General features: G+C 37.7%; 1 protein-coding gene and 1 pseudogene across 1 annotated transcript in view; one reads left to right on the plus strand and one right to left on the minus strand.

Moving 5' to 3' along the window:
• The window catches only part of LOC105042233 (uncharacterized), a gene marked incomplete at its 5' end in the record, with an annotated part of 29,626 nt that continues 6,902 nt past the window's right edge, over positions 1-22,724 (minus strand). Inside the window, 7 exon segments of the mRNA XM_073253726.1 lie at positions 1-514; positions 2,432-2,482; positions 3,069-3,120; positions 11,610-11,717; positions 12,115-12,161; positions 15,162-15,215; positions 15,353-15,478. Of these exon segments, the coding sequence (XP_073109827.1) occupies positions 2,463-2,482; positions 3,069-3,120; positions 11,610-11,717; positions 12,115-12,161; positions 15,162-15,215; positions 15,353-15,478 (407 nt within the window). The 3' untranslated portion in view covers positions 1-514; positions 2,432-2,462.
• On the plus strand, positions 20,026-21,395 carry LOC140856006 (uncharacterized; annotated as a pseudogene).

Genomic DNA, 22,724 nt, shown 5'->3' on the forward strand with positions numbered 1-22,724 from the left:
TTATTGTGCATGCTTAAAGCTCTTCCATGTAATTTAAGCAGAATGTTATTACAGATATGGGAAATCCAATGTACTAGCATTTGACAACAGTCCCACCAATGAGATAAAAGACTGTAATCCCTATGTTCATACCAAAGCTTTGACTATTCATTCTGTTAAACTTCTCAACTCAATAAATGGAACAACTCACTCTAACAAAGCTTAACATAAGCTTAACAAAGCTCAACACCGTAAGAACATTTTTGGCCACAATCTTGAAAATATGGTCTGGTCCCTGTGGATTATGTATGGGCACAACAGTTCATTGCAACAATGCTAGCATCTCATGCAAACTTCATAAGAACATGAAGTAAACTGGCAGCAATTGTAACCATGAACATGAAGTTGGAAGCACATCAGCATCAGACTACCCATCTCGTTTGGTAGACCCATGAACTCAATCGCAATTAAGTTGAAGCAATGGTTCACACCAAGGCATTCCATGAATCGACCACACTTCTGAGGCATTTGGAACCTGTTTAGATGCTGAAAATTCTTAGTGGCCTGATAAAATCTTCTAGGTGGGGAGGCCGGTGGCTTAATATCCACCGTAATGACAACCATAACAGTCAGCAGCCGCAATGACAGGAGGAGAAAGAAGACCCTCCCCAGGCAAAGCCATATTACACATATACTCTTGATTAGCTGAGCAATGGAATAGTTAAAATTAGGGTAAATCACAAAGACACTCCAACTTTTCGTGATTTGCCATTATACCTAAAAATTTCTAATTTTTTAATTAGACCCCAATACTTAGTTTTTTTGTTGCAAGGTGGTCCAGTCGTTCATCTAAACTCTAACACTGTTAACAGCATATGTGAAATGACTAAATACCCCTGCAAGAGATTCCACTTCATTAAATTATTTTTTAATTTATTAAATGAATTTGGGAATGGAGTTCACGGTAGAAGAGATGCGGCCGCATTTCTTCTTCCAAGGTGGTGGTGCCGCCCCCTCCGCTACTGCAATCGGGATGTCGGAAGTTGCTTTAAATCACCAACCTCTGGCCAAATGGTGCATGCCCCTCTTCTTCCTCGTACCCCCATAAATCGGGAGTTGCTTTAACCAAAAAATCTATTAAAAGCAAGAAAATTATTTTTTAAATCACCAATTGTTGAACGGTGCAAGCTAAAGAGATCTAGATGGACCATACTAAGATAAGAAACTTGATTCATCCCTCTTAATCTGGGATGTTGTGAATGCTTGTATGGCCTAAATAACTGCGAGAGAGAGAGAGAGAGAGAGAGAGAGGTTCCATCACAAGAATCAATGAAAAAATGGGCTTAAACTTCAAACCCCTTTTCGAAATGTGAATTCACAGGCTATTAGGAAAATTTGATCCCTTTTGTTGGGAAAATTTGTTGGAAGGTGATTGCATGTCATTGAGGTGTCATGAGATTACAGGATAGCCTGAAGATGGTGACTAGAGTACTGCTATAGGAAAAAAAAGAAAAAAAAGGAGGTTGGTTAGTAAAGTAAGAGAATGACACCATATTATAATGAAGACTATATTGACAAGAAAAAAAAGGTTAAGAGATCAAAATAGAGATAGATCCCAACTCTTCTTTTCTAGAAATCCTTTCCCACGGCCTTAGAAAAAGTAAAAAGAGCGCAAGAGGGAAGAGAGAATCATTAATAACATAACAATAAAACCTCTTATCTTACTGACCCACTTTATCATCGAATAAAAAAAAGCAAGAAATGGACAATGAAGAAGATCTATACTCAAGAAGAAGAATGCTCACCTCCCGCTGGATGACCACCAATAACATAATAATAAAACCCCTTATCTTACTTACCCACTTTATCATCAAATTAAAAAAAGCAAGAAATAGAGAGTGAGGAAGATCTATACTCAAGAAGAACTCTCACCTCCCACTCGATAACTCCTAGCAAGCAAAAAGAAAGAGGAATGGGGAAGAGTCACATGATGGCCACGTGATCTCTTTTCTTCCCACCAAAAAAGTAACCCTTTCTTCAATCCAAGAAAGAAGTTTATTTATGGAATATAATGTATAAAATTATGTCACATGAAAATCAAGTATTCATAGATCCTAACAATATTGACAATTGGGGTACATCGCAATCAAATCCTAAAATTTAGGGTCTAATTGAAACAATAGAAGTTTAGGGACGTAAGTGCAAATCATAAAAATTTGAACGGGTGTCGCCGTAATTTATCCTTAAAATTATATCTTTTCTAAGGTGAATTAACTTATCCTTAAAAAATGATTAACAGTAGAAATTTACACATTTAAGCCTGACGACATGACACATCAAAAGAATAATCCCACTTCTTTGGGTGAAAAATTACACATAACTGAAAAAAATAACAGCTATTCAAAAAAAGAAGGGGCAAAAAAAAAAAAAAAAGTGATGAGTAAGTACATACCATCCCAACATCCAATTGCATAATATGCTTTTTACTCGTATGTATCTTCATCTGAGACATCAGGACAAGCTAGTCTTAGTAGAACTGTTCAAATGAATACCAATTTTTGGCCAAATAATAAATTAATAAAGGACAGCCAAATATTTTAGCACAATAAATCCATTCAAGCTCATATATGTGATAAAATATGGGACTGCCACCTAGTCTATTTAGCCATTTATAAAAGCCTCAAAGAGAATCACCCGTCCTTGTAAGCTTTATTCAAACTACTATGTAGCACATGTGATACATATTTTGTATGTACTGAAAGAAAAAAAGAAAAGATAAAAAGAATTAAGTTTTCATTAAAAAGAGGAAAAGATATAAATGGGGAAAAGAAATTTTCAAGAAAGGAATCAGAAAAAGCAGATGGAATCATAATAAGAGAGAGAAAAAAAGAGAGGATGGCTCACATCATTTTAACAAGGAGTATTTTTGTAAATATATTGTAACTGGAGTTAAAAGGACTGGACTCCAAAAGAGTTTCCATTATACTAGGAGTACTGCTTTTAAGGTTAGGAAAACAAAATCATATATGTCTTAAACGAGTTCTTGCAATTAATTCAAGACATGAAATAGGCTATCAGATGACACTTACGTTCTGCTTCCTCGATGTTCCAATCATCTTCATCGTCATCAAAATCTATGTTCTGTAAAACAATAGTGGAAGAGTCAGACTTATGCTCTTCAAGCCATGCAAAGAAAAGATATTGTGTACATGCTAGCCTGCTTATATTGATTCAAGTTAAAGAATTGATTTTCCTTTTTGAAAAACAAATCATTTTCTATTATGATGACGATTCAGTCATAGAAAAACAATTAACAATCAATGGGATCTTGACACTCAGATCCTTATTTTAAGACCAAATTCCAATACATTCCTTTCTATTCAACAAACCAAGCTCTGTCATATAAGTTTTCTGAAGTAAATGGTCCCTGTCATCCAACGAAATGATACTACAAAAAAATTAAACCTGTTTTTTTTTTCATATGATGATCATCCAAGAAAGATTATTATGCCAGTCCTTCCTCTCCCCGTGGTCCCATCCCAATCTCTCCTATCTTCTTTTCATCTCCTACGCCAAAGTCCTAACTGTAACTTCTATCAGAGGATCCATGCCGCCAGAACCAAGGACAACAAGGTTCCAGTGGAGCACACATGATGATAGTCATACCCCTTGGTGGACACAGGATTCTAGATTGGTAATGGACCCAGATGAGAAATCTGGGAGTCAAGTGAAGGAATAGCAAACCCACATTCAAGGAATAGGTTCAGTACATAATAATATGCAGCATACAACCCTACAATTGCTTTATAGATAGCTGTAAAAAGGAGTGTCATCTTTGAATGCCATAGAGATTGAGATTCGGTTGGGAAACAAGGTAAATGAGCACTTAGAAGCAGGAAACACCTAATCCCCTTATCACACACATCCCAGAATAATGTTTCAGCATTCTAGAACCACATTCAGCATGTCCCGGACGAAGTAGAAACGGCCATGACTCAAAAATCTCAGAAGAAATACAAACCAAGATAAACTCCAATTTTTTTTATTACCATATGATGTAGGACGACCCTAGGGAACCTAATAATTGATGCCCCACAAATATATGATAAACCCTAACCCAAACCTATGCAAACTTAAATGCTATGGATGTAAATATCTGAAAATATAATGCCATGCAGCACTAAACAGCCATCCAAAATTAAAATAAAGAAACAAACCTTCCAACTCAAATTATAACCAAAATGCCACTTGCTGAAATCGGATCGAACAATAGATTTCCACAAATAAAGGATATAATCTTGCAACAAAAGTATCGAAAGTTACCTGAATTTTTGAAGGATGCAAAGCAATGATTCCTCACTCACCTAGGTGAATATGCTGCAATCACCGTCTAGATACGATCTACTCTTGTTTCCTGCTCCCAGATTATGACAGCCAAAGATCCGATACTTTTTCAATTATAGTAGGAATTGACACGCTCCAAGGACCATGTTTAGGATTTGCTTATTTACTCGAGGTTTTCCAGAACCCAAAAAGAGGGCTGACAGGTCTGCAGAAGTTGTAGATCTGACTGGATTCATGCCAATAAGATTTTGGATAGATCAAGGCCTGAAATATGTGTTGCTTGTCGGCTGTAAAGTGACTGCTATGAAGAATTACAACAAGAGGAGAAGGGTGTTCACTTTGTGTTGTATGGCAGAAAAGGAAGAAAAGAAAAGAAAGAAAACAGAAAGATGGCTAGGAAATACTCCTTAGAAGAAAAACAAACCCATCTCACAACTATTCGGTCGGGAATCACTCGCTAAGGACTCACACCCATATTCCATGCCTCACATAGACGGGAGAAAGAGAAACTTGTTTTCGTTAATGAAAAATTCTGCATTTAACATCCATTAACAATCCTAAAACAGAAAGGCCTTAAAAGGGCACCATACTATAGCATTATTGTTCACACTACACTGTCATAAATATTAACCTGCCATGCCTTATTTAATTCTTTCTTGACTCTTTAATAACACGTGGCTAAACTAGTCACTCAAATTCAGCCTTTTTCATGCTATGCCAAACAAAACATGGACAAAAACAGAAAATATAATTAAAATTAAAAACAAATGACATTCAGACCAAAAGCTCAACAAACTCGAATAATAGAAATGACAAACGTGAAGCGCCTGTTGTAGCACCAGGTCATTCAAGTCAATTCAAAGGCTCGGATGTCTCTCTGCTTGTCTTATGTGTACTCGAAATCCATCATGTTCCCTATCAACTCTATATGGTTTGGAAAATTCACCTCAGGCAAATAAAGGCCAAAGTTTCTCAGTGAAGCCTTGGTGCCTCATCAACTGCAATCCACGTGCTATCTGAATCTGGGCTTCCTCTCCATTTGACCAAGTATTTCTGAAACACACATGTGCTGGTGTAAACTATCTACTCATCCATGATGTCTTCAATCTCATCCTCCCTTCCTAGCGGTTGGAGAGGTGGAGTGGGAAGCTGTGGGAGTGTAGACACCGATCTCTTGGAGATGTAGAAGATGCAGCAGTAGAAGTAATGGGAAAGGAAGAAGGAAAAGGCTCAAAAGGTATATCTGCGGGCTGGAGCAGTGTAGACACCGATGTCTTTAGGAGGATCCAACCCATAAGCATCCACACCAATTTTTCACAACCCATTCTCTATCATGCAGTTTCTTCAAGGTTCCTCATGGGAAACCTCTCTGAATGGACTCGAACGATCATCATATCTGCCTCTACAAACTCTTGGTACTTACAACATAGATCTGCTGCAGGTTTGTAGGTTTCATTGCTACAAGCTATTTTATAGTGAATTTCAGCATGCAAATTCTACATATGATATGCAAATGAATAGGCTAAATCACTATTTCTAGATGCAATAGGTAGGGGAATCAGATCTTCAGGTATCCTCTGCTGGAAACCCATGACAATCTCAGACAGTTCGACTTGTAGACCGATTGAAGGAGCTGTAATAAGTAAATTCTGCCACTGAACACGCCTAATGCCAACCAGACACATGATCTACCGTAAGACATCTTAGACAATCTCAACTCATCTACCACCTCTGTCTTCCTCTTCAGTCTGTGGATGGTATTCAGTAGTGGAGTGTCATGTTGATCATTCTGCAGAGTTTTTTCTAGAAATAGCTCATCAACTTTTCATCCCTATCTAAGACAATGGTCTTAGGAAGCCCATGCAACCAAAGCAAGGTAAGCATCTAGACAGTAGAACTATATCAGATCTAGGCAAGCAAGGGTTAAACCTATAGGTTGCTGGAAATTCCGGCTTAGTAGTAAGTTTTGGGTTAATACAACAAAGCAATTAACTGTACTTTTGGCTAGAAAGAGGGATACATTGGTGGATTGTAAGGATAAATTAAAGAAAAAACAAGAAAGATGGAAACAGCAGATATGATTCTGCAGTACTATAGATCTGAAAGACTAATGCTATCAGAGGCAGCAAGGTTAGGGTTTGCAGGGATTATCTATAGTTTGTGATGGAAGGTTGGCAGGCTTGGTTCAATACCAGAACAAGGTCTTTTATGAGAACAGCTTTAATCTGACCTGAAAATAGACCCTGACAGGTGGTTGTTGGCCTTCAATGGATGGCTAGCAGTGGCACAATTGCAACGGAATAGCTGTGTTGTTAGGTTTGCAAGTTATGAGGGTCAGCAGCAATAATAGAATAAAAAGCCCAGAGAAAATAATGAACTGGATAAATCTGAAGGCCGTAGAAGTAGTAAAAGGAAAAGAAGAACAATACCAGACTCGCTCTGACCTAGAAATCACTAGGGTTTGAAGGCCATGCACCTCCATTGCAAAATCATGCCACAAGAGTAAAGAAAACCAAAGACTCCATTCTTCAATTCATAATCTATGTAGAGTCCCTTCTTTATAACAAAACAGAAACCATACCTCGACTCTATTTTAAAATCCCAAATCTGCCACTAATAAGCTGTGGTTACTGTTCACTGTAGCGTGAACAGTGCCATGAAAAGTACCACAACAGTAAATAGGTCTTGTCAAGATAACAATTAAAATCTGAGATCTCTTAATCTTGACCTTCAATTTTAAAAGACCTACAAAAATCTAAAAATAACTGGAAATGAAAAATAGAAAATTGATAATTATAATTATATCTGAGAAAAATCCCATGTTGCAGCACTTCAATGCATCATGACATGTTATCGATCACCATCATTCACTTCCACTCTGTGGAATAACTCGCCTCAAGTTAGGTCAAATTTGAGGCTGCTTTTATTGATTCCTCATCTCAATGATAACTAGCAATAGATACGAACTATTGGATGAGTAGGTTTCAAGCTCCAATTGACATGTCATCTAATCAAACATCTTTGTTCTTGATAAAAGTAAATCTTGATCTGCTTTGAATCAGCTAAGGTTTCATTCGCTTTCATGTTAGCCTTGCTCTTCACAATGTTGCATTGCACAAAGAAACCATAATCAACATTTATTTCTTGTAAGGTGACGGCTTCTCCAAGGTTTGATGGAAAATGTAGGCAATCTGTCCGTTAAATTTATGAGGATCGTAAGTTCTTTAGGAAATTCGGCATCCAAACAGTATTCTTCTGATGGATCAGCAATAGGTGTCACCTTTTCTTTTAACATCGTAATAGAATCTTTGAAGTTTATAACCTCATTATTATTTACTTCATTATGCTCTTCCTTAAAATGTGAATCTTGGGAAGCTTCTTCTATGACTGTCATTTGTTCCACTGTCTTTAGATCTTGTACATTATCAAATTCTTTAGATAACTCCTTTGCATCTTCTTTCAGTTCCATTGCCACATGAATGGTTGATGCTTCGTTGATTACATATCCTGACTTGACCTGAAGGTACTTTGATATGGCTTTTAATTGAAATTAGCTTCACTGTTCTTGCATCTAGATATGTCTGACAGTACTCCTAAACATGAGGTGCTTAACATATTAGTTTGCATTGCTTTTTTGCAAGCCTTCTACCACACAACCAAGATCTTTCACCAACTTGGTTGTTGAAAACTCAGTAACTTTTTTCCAGTTTCTCCAAATTCTTGTCCTGGAGTATTTAAAGAAATAGGTTGGTCATATTTATTCTGATGTTTAACAATAAAAAGCTTTTTGTGGTAGGCAAACAAATACCTTTCCTTAAACGATTTCTCTCTCTTCCCAACTAATAATAGGAGCACGACCTTGACAAATCACGTTATTTTCTATGCCTCTCCACCATGTAGACTTGACCTTTTAGTTTTGTCCTGGTGAAGCAAACTTAAATTTGGTCAGCCACATCATATCAATCTGACCCAATCTACAAACTCATGTGGTTCGAGGTCTCTAGTGAAACCTTCATCAAGGACATGTTCAAAAGGGCATTGTTGATAATTAAATATGCTTCATAAGACTGGATCGGCCACAATGAGAACATAGCTCAACGGACGCCTTGATACGAAAATACGATACAGGACAACCCTAGGAAGCATAATAATAGATGCCTCTCAAATATGAAACCCTAAAACAAATATATATAAACTTTAACGATACGGATGTAAATATCTGAAAATATGTTGTGCAATACTAAACAACAATCTGAAATTAAAATTAAGAAACTACCAAGCTTGGGACTCAAATTACAAGCTATTCTAATGCAAAGAATATGCTTGATATAGACACCTAACTGCCACTTGTTGAAATCAAGATTTTGAGTCCTAATGGAACAAGGGGTGTCCCAGCGATCCTATCTCGTTCCTATAAGAAAATAGGATAGCGATGGGATCCGAACTCCGAAACCCATCCATAGTAGAGAAGAAGAAAGGGGAAAGAAAGCAAGGAAGTATGAAGAAAAGAAAATTGTGAAAGGAAAGAAAAAGAAGAAAAATGAAAGAAAGGAAGGGAGAAGAAAAATAAAGGAAGGAAAAATGAAGGAAAGAAAAAGAAGAAGACAAAGGAAAAAAGAAAGAAAAGAAGAGATAAGAAAAAGAAAGAAGAAAAAGTAAAGAAAGGAAGGTAGAAGAAAAGGAAAGAAAGGAATGAAAGAGAAGAAAAAGAAAGGATGGGAAGAAAGATGAGAAAGAAAGATAGATAAGAAGAAAGAAAAGAAGGGGAGAGAACCAGAGGGTATCTATCGGGACACTTGATCGAGACCTCCACTGGGATGGAGCGGGACCACGGGATATCTTTTTCTATGGAGAAACTAGGATCCCCCCCCCCAATATGGAACTAACCTCAGATGACACCGAAACTAATTAGGCTCGGACTAGGATAACCCGTGTAGTTTGGGTGCCCTCGGCCTGGCGCGACAATCATGCCGATCAGGGACTGCCAACATACACCCTACAGAGGATCACCGATATTACACAAAAGGGGCAAGAGATTGCCAAGATCACGATGCTATTGCTGAAATAATGGATGGACGCTACGCGTTGACCCTGCGTGCGCGATTATGGCAAGGCCAACCACCAGCCTTCCTTAGACGGCCACCAATCCCTTGTCTGCAAAAAGGGAAGAATATGGGGACCTCCAGGTGAGTCTCTCGAGCACTCTTGAGGGCAAATCGTTACTCTCCTCTACTCTTTACACCTCTCTTTCTTCCTCTATTCCCAACTTCCAACTGACTTGACCATCGAAGGATCTCCTACCGAACACTCTCTGGCAAGTGGACTTGCTTGCAAGTGGCAATTGGCATTCGCACTTTAGTATCTCTGATTCATTGCCTACTATCAAGTCAATCTGGTGTCCACCCGAGAGCCTATGGCAACACCTCCATCTCATGGGATTTAAAATCTTGGTTGAAATCAGATTAGGACAATAGTTTTTTCACAAATAACGCATGTGATCTCACAACAACAGTACTGAAAGCTACCAGAATTCTTTGAAGGATGCAAAGCAATGGTTTTTCATCAATCTAGATGAATATGCTGCAATTATTGTCCAGATCCAGTATGTTCCCATTTCTTGCTTGTAGATCATGTACGACAATCCAAGACCTCGGTTACAGTAGGAATCAACACCCTCTAAGGACTCGGTTTAGGATTTGCTGATTGACTGCAAGGTTTTTCCATAAACGAAGAAAGGGGGTTGACAGATCCGTAGAAGTTGCAGATTTGATTGGATTCATGCAGATCGGGCTTCAGATAAATGAAGCCTGAAATAGAAGCTCATTGTTGATTGTAGAGTGACTGCTATGAGGGAACAGCACCAAGGGTAGAAGGATGTTTGCTTTCGGCTGTAATATGGCAGAAACAAAGAAAAGAAAAGGAAAGAAAGAAAAACAGTGAAGAGATGAGAAAGAGAACCTTAATTTCATTGACGAAACATTATGCACACAACATCAAAAAAGAACCCCAAAATAAAGAGCCCTTAAAAGGCATGGTCATGCTACAGTACAGTGAACAGTAATCCGCCACTATTTATTTCCTAAAATGCCCTTTTGACTCTTTAATAACACATATGACTAAACTAGCCACCAAAATTCAATCCTTTTCACACTATACTAAACATAACATTAACTAAAATAGAAAACAAAATATAATTAAAATCAAAGTTCACCATCTCGATACCAGACTCCATACTGGTACCATCCTCGGTATGCAGCTCAATACAATACAAGACAGCGTACAAAGTATCTATATGATATGAAACAGTATATTGGTACAAGATCAATATGGTATGATACACCCCGTACCAGATGGTATGAGGTGATAGGGCAAACTATGATTTTTTTAAAAAAAATGATGCTAAGACCCAAAACTCAACAAAATTCAATACTACTGATGATATACACAAAGCTCCGTCATGGAGCCAGGTCATCCAAGTCAATCCGAAGGCTCGTATATTTTTCTGCTCACCTTGTGAAGGCTCGAAATCCACGCAATCCCCATCACATATTTTTCAAGGTCATAGATCAAACATTTTCTTCTACATATTCTTCTTTTTATGACAAAATTCTATAAAAAGCATAGTTGTTCACTAATCTGGATGTGCAAATCCACCATTCTTGATGCGATCTCTTTGCTCAAGGTGATCTCTAATTTGTATGGTGTTGGGATCCTCAGTGTCCATAGGAGATGGGTTCTCGAGCCAGAAAGAGGAAACTAGGGCAATAGTGGATGGCAGCAATAGGGAAGAATGAGAGAGACACGGCGATGGAGAGGGGTAGAGAGAGGCACATCAGCAGAGGAGGCTGTGGTGAGGCGGTGATGGAAGGAGAGGTAGAGAGAGTCCCTAGAGGCATGATGGGTGGATATATGGACTAAGGAGAGAAGCAGGAGTGATTAGAGAGAGAGAGAGAGAGAGAGAGAGAGAGAGAGAGCGCCCACAAAAAATCCTTCTCCACTAACTCTCCTTAGGCTAACGTAGGATTCATGGTCAAGCAAAATGGTTGCCCCATCGAGCCCCACCTAACATCCATCCATCCTCTACATTGTCCAGTACACGAGAATTATTAAAATGTATAGAACAAAAAATAAATAAAATAAACAATCAATTATAAATATATATATATATGCATGTACGAGTGTGTATAAGGACAATAATTTGCAAGCTTTTTCATTGTAGTTCATAAACAACTTATAGGCAGTATCACAGACTACAGAACAGCATAATCATTGTCCGACATACTAACCTGATTATAGTCATCATCATCAGTGCTTTCTTGTTCCACCTCTTTTTCTGCATCTTCCTCTTCTTCACTATCACCTTTTTTCTCCTGTCCCACATTCTCATCTCTTCCCTGATAATTGCAAAACAAAAGGTAGAAAAAGATATAACGCACATACAAGGGCAGAAAAAGAGAAAAAAGTGGGCAAGTCCATAATTAATTTGCCAAAAGTAGTTCTTGCAACACTGAGCATCTGCGACAGATGTACACTAGTTTAACAAATAGGCTTTAACCCACATACATGAGAAGAAAGCAAATACAAAAACTTGCAAAATATTCAATAAGAAATTCAGGAAAGTTATCCTTGGCAGCACAATGAGGCAGTAAAATAACTAATTCTAGAGCTAGCCACTTTCCGAAGTACAACTCAAACATATTCAAACAAACTTGTCAGTTGTCACAATATATCATATACTTAAATTGTGTAAATGAAGCAAAAGAGATTATATTATCAAATGCAGCTACTTGCCTTGTATGACTCTTCAAGCTTTGCAAACACATCAAATACTTGTCCATCTGTATGATAAAGCACAAAATGCAAGTAAGAACAATTTTAATATGATATCAACTAGTTGCCTGCAGTATTATTCTATTCAGCTATGACTAACAGACAAGGACAACACAGAAAACGAATACTTAAGTAACATTAATATTCTACATTGTGAAATTCCAACAAATTAAACAACAATACACAAAAGAAGGAAAAGAAGGCACCATAACTCAACAATGTCAAACAATAAAATACAAAGAAGAAAAGTAACAGAATTTAACAATACATTTGGATGGAGTCGAAATCAACCTGCACATACCATCTTCAAGTTCAACAATTGAAAGCAAGGAAGGCGGAACCGGAACCAGAATCGGGCCTGGCTGACTGACAGTACAGATCCGTACCAAACCGAACTGGTGCAAACCAACACAGAGGAGAAGGGAACCGAGAAGAAGGAAAAAAGAGAGGGGAGCAAAAGCAAAGGAGAGAAAGAGGGAGAGGGGGAGGATGGCTAGAGGAGATGCCGGCAATGGCCACAGGCGAGCTGTGGGCATGCTCGGAGGGCCGCCAAGGCCTCCGCTTCCTCCAATTCTCGACAGAGAGGGGGGGAGAGAAAGAGGAAGGAAAGGAAGCCACCGAAGAGGCCACCAGAGGGCCTTCAGCTGGCCAATATGGCTGCCGGATGACACAATCACAGCCTACGGCGCCGTGGGCGTGAAACAAGGACGATTGCCCCATTTCACAAGATTTTTTTTAAAAAATTCTGACCATAATGAAGCCGACAATGAGTTAGCTGACTTAAGTGAAACCAGCACACCCATTGCCGGCTTCACTATTGCTAAGATTTTTTAAAAAAATCTTTAAACAATGAAGCCGGCGATGGATTTACCGGCTTCATTATTCATCATCATTTTTTAAAAGAATGCGATGATTGAATAGGGGCGGTCGTCCCTATTCCGCTGTCGTGGCTCCGCCTGCGCGTTTTCCACCACCTGATGGTCACAACGACCACCCAACACCCTTCGACAGCCTCTACGATAGCTGCACCTCTCTCTGGTACTGTCGCTCCCCCTCTCTCTTTTTCTCTTGATTAAACACTTTATCGAGCGACACCGAGCTGTGGAGGCCTCCACGGCCCTCCGATGGCCTCAGCAAGCCACCGCCGGCCTCCGACAGCATCATCCCCTCTTTCCCCCCTCCTCTCTCTCTCTCTCTCTTTCCCTCTCCCTCCTCCAGTGTTGCAATTTGCCCAGCCAAACCATCCCAGTTTGCCACCAATAGGGCTCGAAACACCTTGAACCGCCCAGTTCGAGATGGTTTGGCGAACACCGATTGAAAGTACACCAACTAGTGTTACACAAGAATTTCAAAAGAGAGGCATAAGTAAATTTTTAAATAGTATGCAACCAACAGCTCAAGAAAATCCAAACAACAATTTTATCATCATTAGTAACTTATTTTATAACGTATGACTAGAACTGAATAACACATACATCTAGGCCTAGTTAGGAATAACAATGATTCCATGCCACTAATATACTTGGATCAACAACATTCAAATGATTATGAAATGATAAATATGATGTAGTAAACAACCTTCACCGATGAAGGTATTCAATAGCAAAATATGCATAAAGTGAATCCCAAAGTTAATTTACGCTCCTAACGTCCACTAATAAAGTTGGCTTCCTAGTGATTCAGAACAGCAGGCTCAAATCTTTCTGTTCAACAATAAACTAAGCAGGTTAATTTATGTTTCAAATAATCCTGCTGACATGGGGGAAATGAAGTTACTAGGGTGTCCCAATGCATGAAACTCCTACTACTTTGAGATCTGGGGAGGGTCGGATGTACATAATCGTACCCCCATGTGCAAACATTGGTGGATGCAATGGGGAGAATGTGGGGTCAATTGACCCCACAAAAAAAAAAACCCATGTATTTATATACTAGGCTATTGGTAAGAAAAGTTGTGGGAAAACCAAAATTGACCCCACAACATTAGAAAAAATCAAAATTGACCCCACTAATTTTATGAATTGACTCCATATCTCACATAAAATTTTAAAGAAATAAAGGATAAGACCACATCAAAAGAATAATTATGATCTACGTTTTCTCTCTGTAACGACTCACATGTCCTACCTCTCTTTTCCTCTCCTCTCACACCACTTTGACCTCTCTCCTTCTTTTTCTTTCTTTATTAATTATTTTTTTATTTTTTTAATACCCCACCCCAACCCCATCCATCCATCTCTTATATTTAAACCCCACACTAATTTATTTTTTATATCTTAAATGGATCACATCAATTTATTTTTATTATAAAAGATATTTAAGGTATTGTATATTATCATTTTTATATATTTTATTATTTTTAAAAAAAATATTTTATTATTATTATTTTCTTCTTTTTCTTTGTAGCTCCTTCACTTCTTTTATTATATTGACCCCATAAAGTAAAATTTCTAGATCCGCCACTATGTGCAGAGAGGCTATTTTCGTATTTTGAACGCATGACATCTAAGTTATAGTGAAGCAACCTTAACATTGCTCCAAGACCACCCTCATGGTGGAAATTGAAATTAATATCAATCAAGATGTGGTGGCAACAAATAGTATTTAAAGGCTTAGAATAATCACATTCTACATTATAGCCGGGGACTGAAGTGCTCACCTACTTCATAACTCAAGATAAGGTATGCAATTGCCAAATAAAGATCTTAGATCTTATCAAGAAACTAAAATTGGTAAAAATTGGTGCAATCTTTCTCAATAAAAAAAAATATTAAAAAGTAGCTGACATCACCTAAAGATCACGTGCAATAAATATATCAACATGTGTTAGACATAATATATGATCAATGAATCCTCACAATATAGGGCTAAGCTTGACCGGAAGGCAAGACATTATACCAGAATTACACAACTATTCATAACCTTCACAGAATGCAAATACAAAAATATAACAGCAAAAATATGAAAGTGAGGGACAATATATTCAAGGCCATCAATTTTCATCAAACCTGAATCTTTATCCCATCGTAATCTCTTACTATCATGTTGCACTCTTCTTGAGCCTGAAATTATGACCATATCACTAATAAATCTCAAAAGATTAGTTATTACAAATAAGAACATTAATTGTTCTTCCAAATAAAATCACAACTCTTTACAGTCAGCAGCTATATAAAAGGAGGACACACAGATCACCCACCATGAATTAGTTCAGGAGGGAAATTTGAAGGAGTTAGTTTTAGATAATCTGCAAGAGATTCACGCTTTGATTGCTTCTTTGTCTTGAACCTGTCAGAAAACCGCTCTATCTCTGCATGTTGGCTTTCTGACAACAAATGAACACCACTATAAATAAGATGTCAACAGAAATGACAAGAAAATTATGCAAAAGCAACATGGATAACCAAGTAATGGCATTATTATAACAATAATCTAAAGTACCAAAGATTGACAAGTTGGTCGGATGATGTGAAGGAGGTTTTTTAATATGCTAACAATACCATCAAAATGATTATGTAATTCAGCTGGAACATTCACATGAGATCAATTGTAAGTAAAACCAAGCAGATATGATAACAACAGAGGATTTGAATTCACAAAAGTATAAGAAACATTAGAAATACCCAAAAAATAAGTGCATCTAAAACAGTTGCAAGGTAACAAAGAGTCAGCACAAAATTAGTCTACCAAATTTGACTTTACCAATCCCACTATGTCTCACTCACACATACACAAAAACCACCAAACTTTGTCAAAAGCAAATGAAATCGGTTCCCTACATCAGTCCTGTCATCATTGTTCTTTCTTTAGGCTTTTCCAAGTCCGGCAAAACAACAATGCCTAGTTGCTTAAGTTTAAACTGCAAGCAACAAGATACAGCTACCTACTTGAGGCTCGCCTTCTAGGATTAATGGCAAGTCCTCTTGCCTAGTGGTGCCGCCACAAACTCAACACAAATTCTTAGAGACCCAACATCAGGTTGACAGTCCAAATTGGTTTTATAAATTTGCCCAGTCCTTCAATGGAGCCTCCTGAACTTAGAATTGATGACAACGAATAGAAAAATGTCAACTTAGTTTGATAAGACTTAAGTGATGATGATGATGGTGACACTTAATTAAGAAAATGGAGCAGATATTTTTATTAATTCCCAGTCATTTACTGACCATATGGGACCTTTTTACCCTCTCCCCCTACACCATTTGTCCTGAAAATACCAAAATAGAAGTTGGCATTTAAAATCAAACACAAGATTTTGACTTAGATTGTTATTAAAGTTTAACAAGCTGACATTGTGTAAATTGATGGAACACTAGATATAGAAAGGATTTAATGGCTGGATTAAAAGGAATGCAAGCATTCCCCATAATCTGTTGATAAAGGAAAACCAACTCAAGTCCAAATAGACCAAAAAGACATGCTAAGACATAATATGGTCATTGCAACCCTTATTTTTACATCATATAGGTAAGCCTGCGTTTGGTATATTAGTGTCCTTTTCCTCAAACTCAACTGCAAATCACTAATAAAAAATGCACTATGAAACTAATCGGGACACTTAAGAACTATAAGTGGTTGTATGTAGTATGTAAGAATGTGCCAAAAATTTGCTCCGCTTAAGAAAGATTGCGTAGTGCATAACAAACTATCATAGGAAAAGTCTATCATTGTGTTAAAAAATTGCTTGCATGTAATTATTAGTAGTCCTAGGATATCTTTCTCAGCATTCTTTGACAGGAAATTCACCCCCACACCTTCACACCATTTACCCAATTATCCTTCTATGGCTTAGTGAAATCCTCTAATGATTTCCTGTTTTTACCGATAAACCAATAGTTCAAATCAGTGCATTAGCCTCAGTCTTGAAGAGCCATATTTGTTTCCATACTAGGGCGGGCAAGTCCCTCCAATTATGCCAACCTACCTCACAGATTTTAACTCACTCAGGTCTCACACCTTGATTTCACTTCCCAAGAATTAAGCTATATGACCACCCCTTAAAACTTCAAGGCTTCATAGAACCAGATGTTTACCCTTTTTAACCATATCATAAAACTTAGAAGAATGGCATGTATTCTTCATTTGTTCCATACAACATTTCCACATAACTAATTATACTTGCATGCCTGGCTGCATCTTTAAAAATAATATCTACATAAGTTTTGTGTAAAAATGGCTTATTGTGACTTCAATCACTTCTATTAAACAACAAAGAAAATATCTCACAAGTTAAGAATATGGATATGCATATCAACCTGATCACAAAAAAAAAAAAAAAAAACATGGATTACAAGTTCTAAAAAAAGATTGTCCTAATATATGAGGCTCCCATCTCTGCAAGGTTTGGGAAGGGTCAGATGTACGCAACCACACCCACACATGCAAAGAAATTGCTTCTATGCTCCTATGTTTCAAACACATAACAACCAGGTCATAATAGAGCAACCATACATTGCATCAGGGCCTGCCCTCTGTAGATTACAAGTTCTATATAAAAATGAATGAACTATATGGAACTAACCCCTAAAAAACAAATCACATCATGGTTAGCCATACTACCCCATACCGCCCCATATTGATACCCTAATGATATGCCATACCATCCCGTACCAACACTATCTTACTATATTGAACCGTGTACCGACACTATAATAGAATTTTACCACTATGAGGCCTGGTACCGAAATGGTGAACCATGAATTACATGAAAAATCAACCAAAAAAAAAAACATCTCTGGAAAATAAACTTGATATAGTCATAGAATGAAATATCTCAGAGAAATAAAAATACAAATATGCATGCTTACGTACATACTAACATGATTCGCTGTACCGGGCCGAACCGCCCGGTACGTGGCATACTGAGCCGGACCGGCGCCTTACCAGTCCGATTCAGACCTTTTTTTCGAAAAATCCCCCCGAACCGCACCGAACCATTCGGTTCGGTTCGGTCCGGTTCGCATCCATACCGCCCAAAATCGGACGGTATGGTCGGTTCGGTACCGGTTCGGCATGAACCGAACTGTGCCGACATCTCCCACGTGAAAAAAGTGGGGAGGGGGGAGGGGGTGGGATTTGAGAGTTTTTAAATGACCGAGAGGCGTTAGAGTTCTCTGAGAAGTCTCAGAGAACTTCCGAAGCGTACGAAGGTCTCAACGGTTTCGTTGAAAAACCATTGAGACCTCCAAAAAATTAAAAAAAAAATCCATCACCTGAGGTAAGATAATATGTTATTTTCTTAGTAAATATTTATTTTTTTATTTTTGTTGTTAAAAAATGGATAAGAATGAGAAAGAATGAAAATAAAAGAAAATCATACCAAAATCTTGTGATTTTAGTATGATTTAATTATATGTGATAGATCTTTGGAAGATCTACACGATGACATCAAAATTATTAATTTTTATTAATTATATATTTTTTAAATATTTTTAGATATTTATTTATTTAAAAATTAATAAAAAATTAAATTTAGAGAAAAAAATCAGAGTTTGAGAATCATGTTTAGAATGATTCAAGCTACTTAAATCTAATTTTGAATTTTTTTCACATATTTAAAATTAAAAAAATATTTTTTTAATTATTAAATTAAAAAATTTAATTATAAAATAAAATATATATAAAAATAGTGTTATATTTTAGTTAATTTAAAAATATTATTTGAAGCATATAACATATTTATTTTGAATTTATAAATTTTAAAATAATTATTAAAATTATTTCAAAATTATATATAATTATTTTAATTATCATTAAACTATCGTGTTTTGTTATACTTGCATATATTTATAAGAAAAAAATTTAGAGCATGACGTTCGTTCACTTTAATTAATCAGCTATTTTATAGTATATATTTATTTATATAAAAATTATTAAAAAAATAAAAATATAAAAATCAGAGTTAGTTTTGAAATTGAGAATAATGTTTAGAATGATTCAAAACAATTGAAATATTTGAATCTAACTTGAGATATTTTTGAAATTCTTTTTGTAAATATTTAAATAGTAAAAAATATTATCAAATAAAAAATATATGTAATTAGTGTTATATTATAGTTAATTCGAAATAATTAGTAGTTTGTTATACCTGCAGAAATGAGTAAAAAGAAAGATCCAGAGTGTGACATCGGTTGGGATCATGACGAGATACTCTCGGCTCGACATCATTGAAAATGCAAATGGTGCAACAGAGTTCAAGGGAGAAGGAGTGACTAGGTTGAAACAGCATCTGGCTGGTAGTTATCCTAATGTATCCATGTGTCGGAAATGTCCGCAAGAAATCTAACAATTGATGAAAAAGCACTTTGCTGATTCAAAAGCAGCGAAGGAAAGGACAAAGCAGAAAAAGATCAAAGTAGACCGTCGAGCTGCAGAGCCACCTTCTTATCACTCTAGAAAGTCAGAGGAAGCTTTTGCTCCAGATGATGAGGAGGCACAGATTGAGGCTACCATTCAGGCGAGCTTGGCGGATCAATACCGGCAGGAGGAGATGGCCCGGTACAGAGAGCGATTCGAACCATCATGCTACGAATCAGAATCTGGATCAACGACTGGTGGGGAAGAATTCGAGTTAAGGAGGACTACCTCAGTCAGAGAGCCTGGTGGTAGAGAAAGCAGAAGCAGCATGTATTCTTTGTTGGAAGCTTTTGACAGTAAGAGGAGGTCCTCCAGAGATATTCCAATAGGAGCCAGCATTCAGGATTTGGATCCACATGCTTTGTCCAGCAAGGATTTAAAGCAACAGAGAATTGACAGTATACTAAAAAAATATAAGGATATGTGGCGAGCTATTGGATCATGATCTCATTTCAGCCATATTTCAGCAAATGCAGCAACCAATCCTTACTACCGATCTGCTATTTCAACCATAGAGGCTGCCGGCCAGGGTGTAGATCCTCCAGGACCTAAGGACATCTATGGTTAGCTTCTTAACAGCAACAAGAAGGATCTGCAGAGATGGATTGCTTCTTACAAAAATAAATGGCCTACATACGGTCTGACAGTGATGTGTGATGGTTGGACAGATCCTACTAGACGAAGCATCATTAATTTTTTTACATACTGTGATGAAAAAATATTTTTTCACAAATCAATTGATACTTCAGATAAGATGCACGATGCCACATATATCCTTGGTCTGATGGAGGTGATTGATTCAGTAGGTGAGCAGCATGTCGTGCAGATCATCACAGATAACGGACCACAATATAAGGCTGTCGAAGAATTGCTGATGGAGCAGCGATCGCAGATATACTGGATCCCATGTGCTGCACATTGCATTGATCTTATATTGATGAATATTGAGAAGATTCGCAGGATACAGCAGGGAGTGGAGATTGTCCAGACCATTACTAGATTCATCTACAACCACACATGGGTTCTTTCATTGATGCGGACGTATACTGGAGAGAGATCTTACGACCGGATATCACACAGTTTGCTACCAACTACATAGCACTTGATAGTCTTCTTCAGAAGAAAGTAGCCCTACGTCAGATGTTTGTCAGTGCCGAATGGCAGGAGAGCAGATATGCGAGAGCCGGCACTGATGAAAGTCATATGGAGAACTTGGTGACAAGTCAGTCATTTTGGCAGCGGGCTGAGAAAGTAGTAAAGGCTATCAAGCCTTTATATGAGGTGCTTCGCGCCGTGGACAGCGAGAGATACCCCCAAATGGACTTCCTATATTACACGATGAAAAGGACAAAGAAACAGATCAGTGAGAATGATCTCAAGTATGCTCAAGAATTCATTAACATCATTGAGCGCCGTTAGGACTATCAGATGGACAGAGATTTGCATCTAGCTGATAAGATTGGATTCAAGAATGTTTTAAAATATTTTTTCGAAGCATGAAAATAAAAGTGTGCTTAATCAGTCTTGAAATTTATCTGCAGCTTATTACTTGAATCCGAAATTTCAATATAATATTTCGGAAATAGATATGGACAACGAGCTTCTTGCTACTCTTCGCAATGTCATATATAAGATGGTGTCCAATCCAGAAATCACGTCGTTGTGCCTGCAAGAGATATGCTAGTTTAAAACAGATATAATTATTCAACTGAATTCGATCTGATATATTTATAAATAATAAATATATTTTGTTTCAGACGAAACAGTTTAGAGAGAGATCAAATAGTTTTGGAGTCCCATCAGCTGTCGTAAGCAAAAAGCAGATGAATCCAGATAATTTACATATCAATAATGAGCAATATAGATTGATATGTAATTTTACTTAATAATATCATCAAATTTGATATGTAATTTTACTTTTGTAGTTGAATGGTGGATTCATTTTGAAACGTCAGCAGAAAATTTGAGACATATGGCTGTTCGTATTCTTTCTCAGACGGTCTCTGCTAGTGACTGTGAGCGTAATTGATCCACTTTCGTCCTTATCCATAGCAAACAGAAAAATCGTCTGACACAAAAATGCTTCGACGATCTTGTATATATTCACTACAATCTGAGGTTGAGGCTAAAATGTATTCAGGAGAAAGTTCAGTTGAAACACACCGATCCGACGCTGGATGATTATGCCGACGAGGATAACGATCCAATCATCGGATGGCTTGCAGGTCAGCAACAGCAGCAGCAGCCAGAGCTTGCCACGACCAGCCAGTGTGGTGGCGAGGGAGATCAGGGTGGATCCAGAACAATGGGCAGAAAAAAATATTTCACATAGGATTCCAGCTGATCAGCCACAGCCTGAGGGGACACAAAGGACTCATTCATCATATGACTTGCTGTCCGATACATCTTCCCAGGGATTCGAACGAGAGATGTATAGACGATCCTCCCGGTAGCCAGCAAGAAATCATCCATCCTCTCAATCACAGAAAACTCAGTCACAGAGGGGCACGAGGGGAAAGAAAAAGACAGTTGTACGTGCACCCCTCTCGAGAGTACAGAAGCTATCTGGTTCAGATACGGCCACCAGGGAGAGTGATGATGATACTGATAGTAGTAGCCATGGATTTGATGATCAGGGAGAAACTGGAGGATAGGAGACCATCGTTTATGAGACACAGCCACAGGATGATATTCGATTCACCAGTGAGTCTCAGTTTATGCAGTTACGCAGGATAGATCGTGGGGAGCCGATTTCATATAGACGACGGACTCCTAAAGGTCGTCCAGCACATGATGCAACTGCGGACGATCTTGCATGTGGAGTAGGATCCGTGGATGTATCTGGATCATCCTCGCATTATGAATCCTATTATCCACAGCCACCTTATGATCCATATGCATATGGTGCATCCGAGGCATCATCTTCTAGTAGTTACTATCCTATGTAGTCTGGAGCATCTTACGGATCAGATTTTGCTACTGACATATTTGGATGGGCTCCTCCACAACCGTACCATCATTCCGAAAATACTTCTCAGAGCCAGAATTTTAGCGAGAGGTCTGAGATGTCTTACAATCCAGAGAAGATGCCTTATGGGATGATGAATATTCGAGAGTACAGTGCAACTTGGCTAGAGGGTTGGACTGATGTCTATTCAGACTATGTTGATGATCCAGACATCTACGAGCGTTACATATACTTGAAAAAAATTAAA

This window comes from Elaeis guineensis, chromosome 3 (assembly GCF_000442705.2).
Source record: "Elaeis guineensis isolate ETL-2024a chromosome 3, EG11, whole genome shotgun sequence".
In the NCBI taxonomy this organism is placed as follows: Eukaryota; Viridiplantae; Streptophyta; class Magnoliopsida; order Arecales; family Arecaceae; genus Elaeis; species Elaeis guineensis.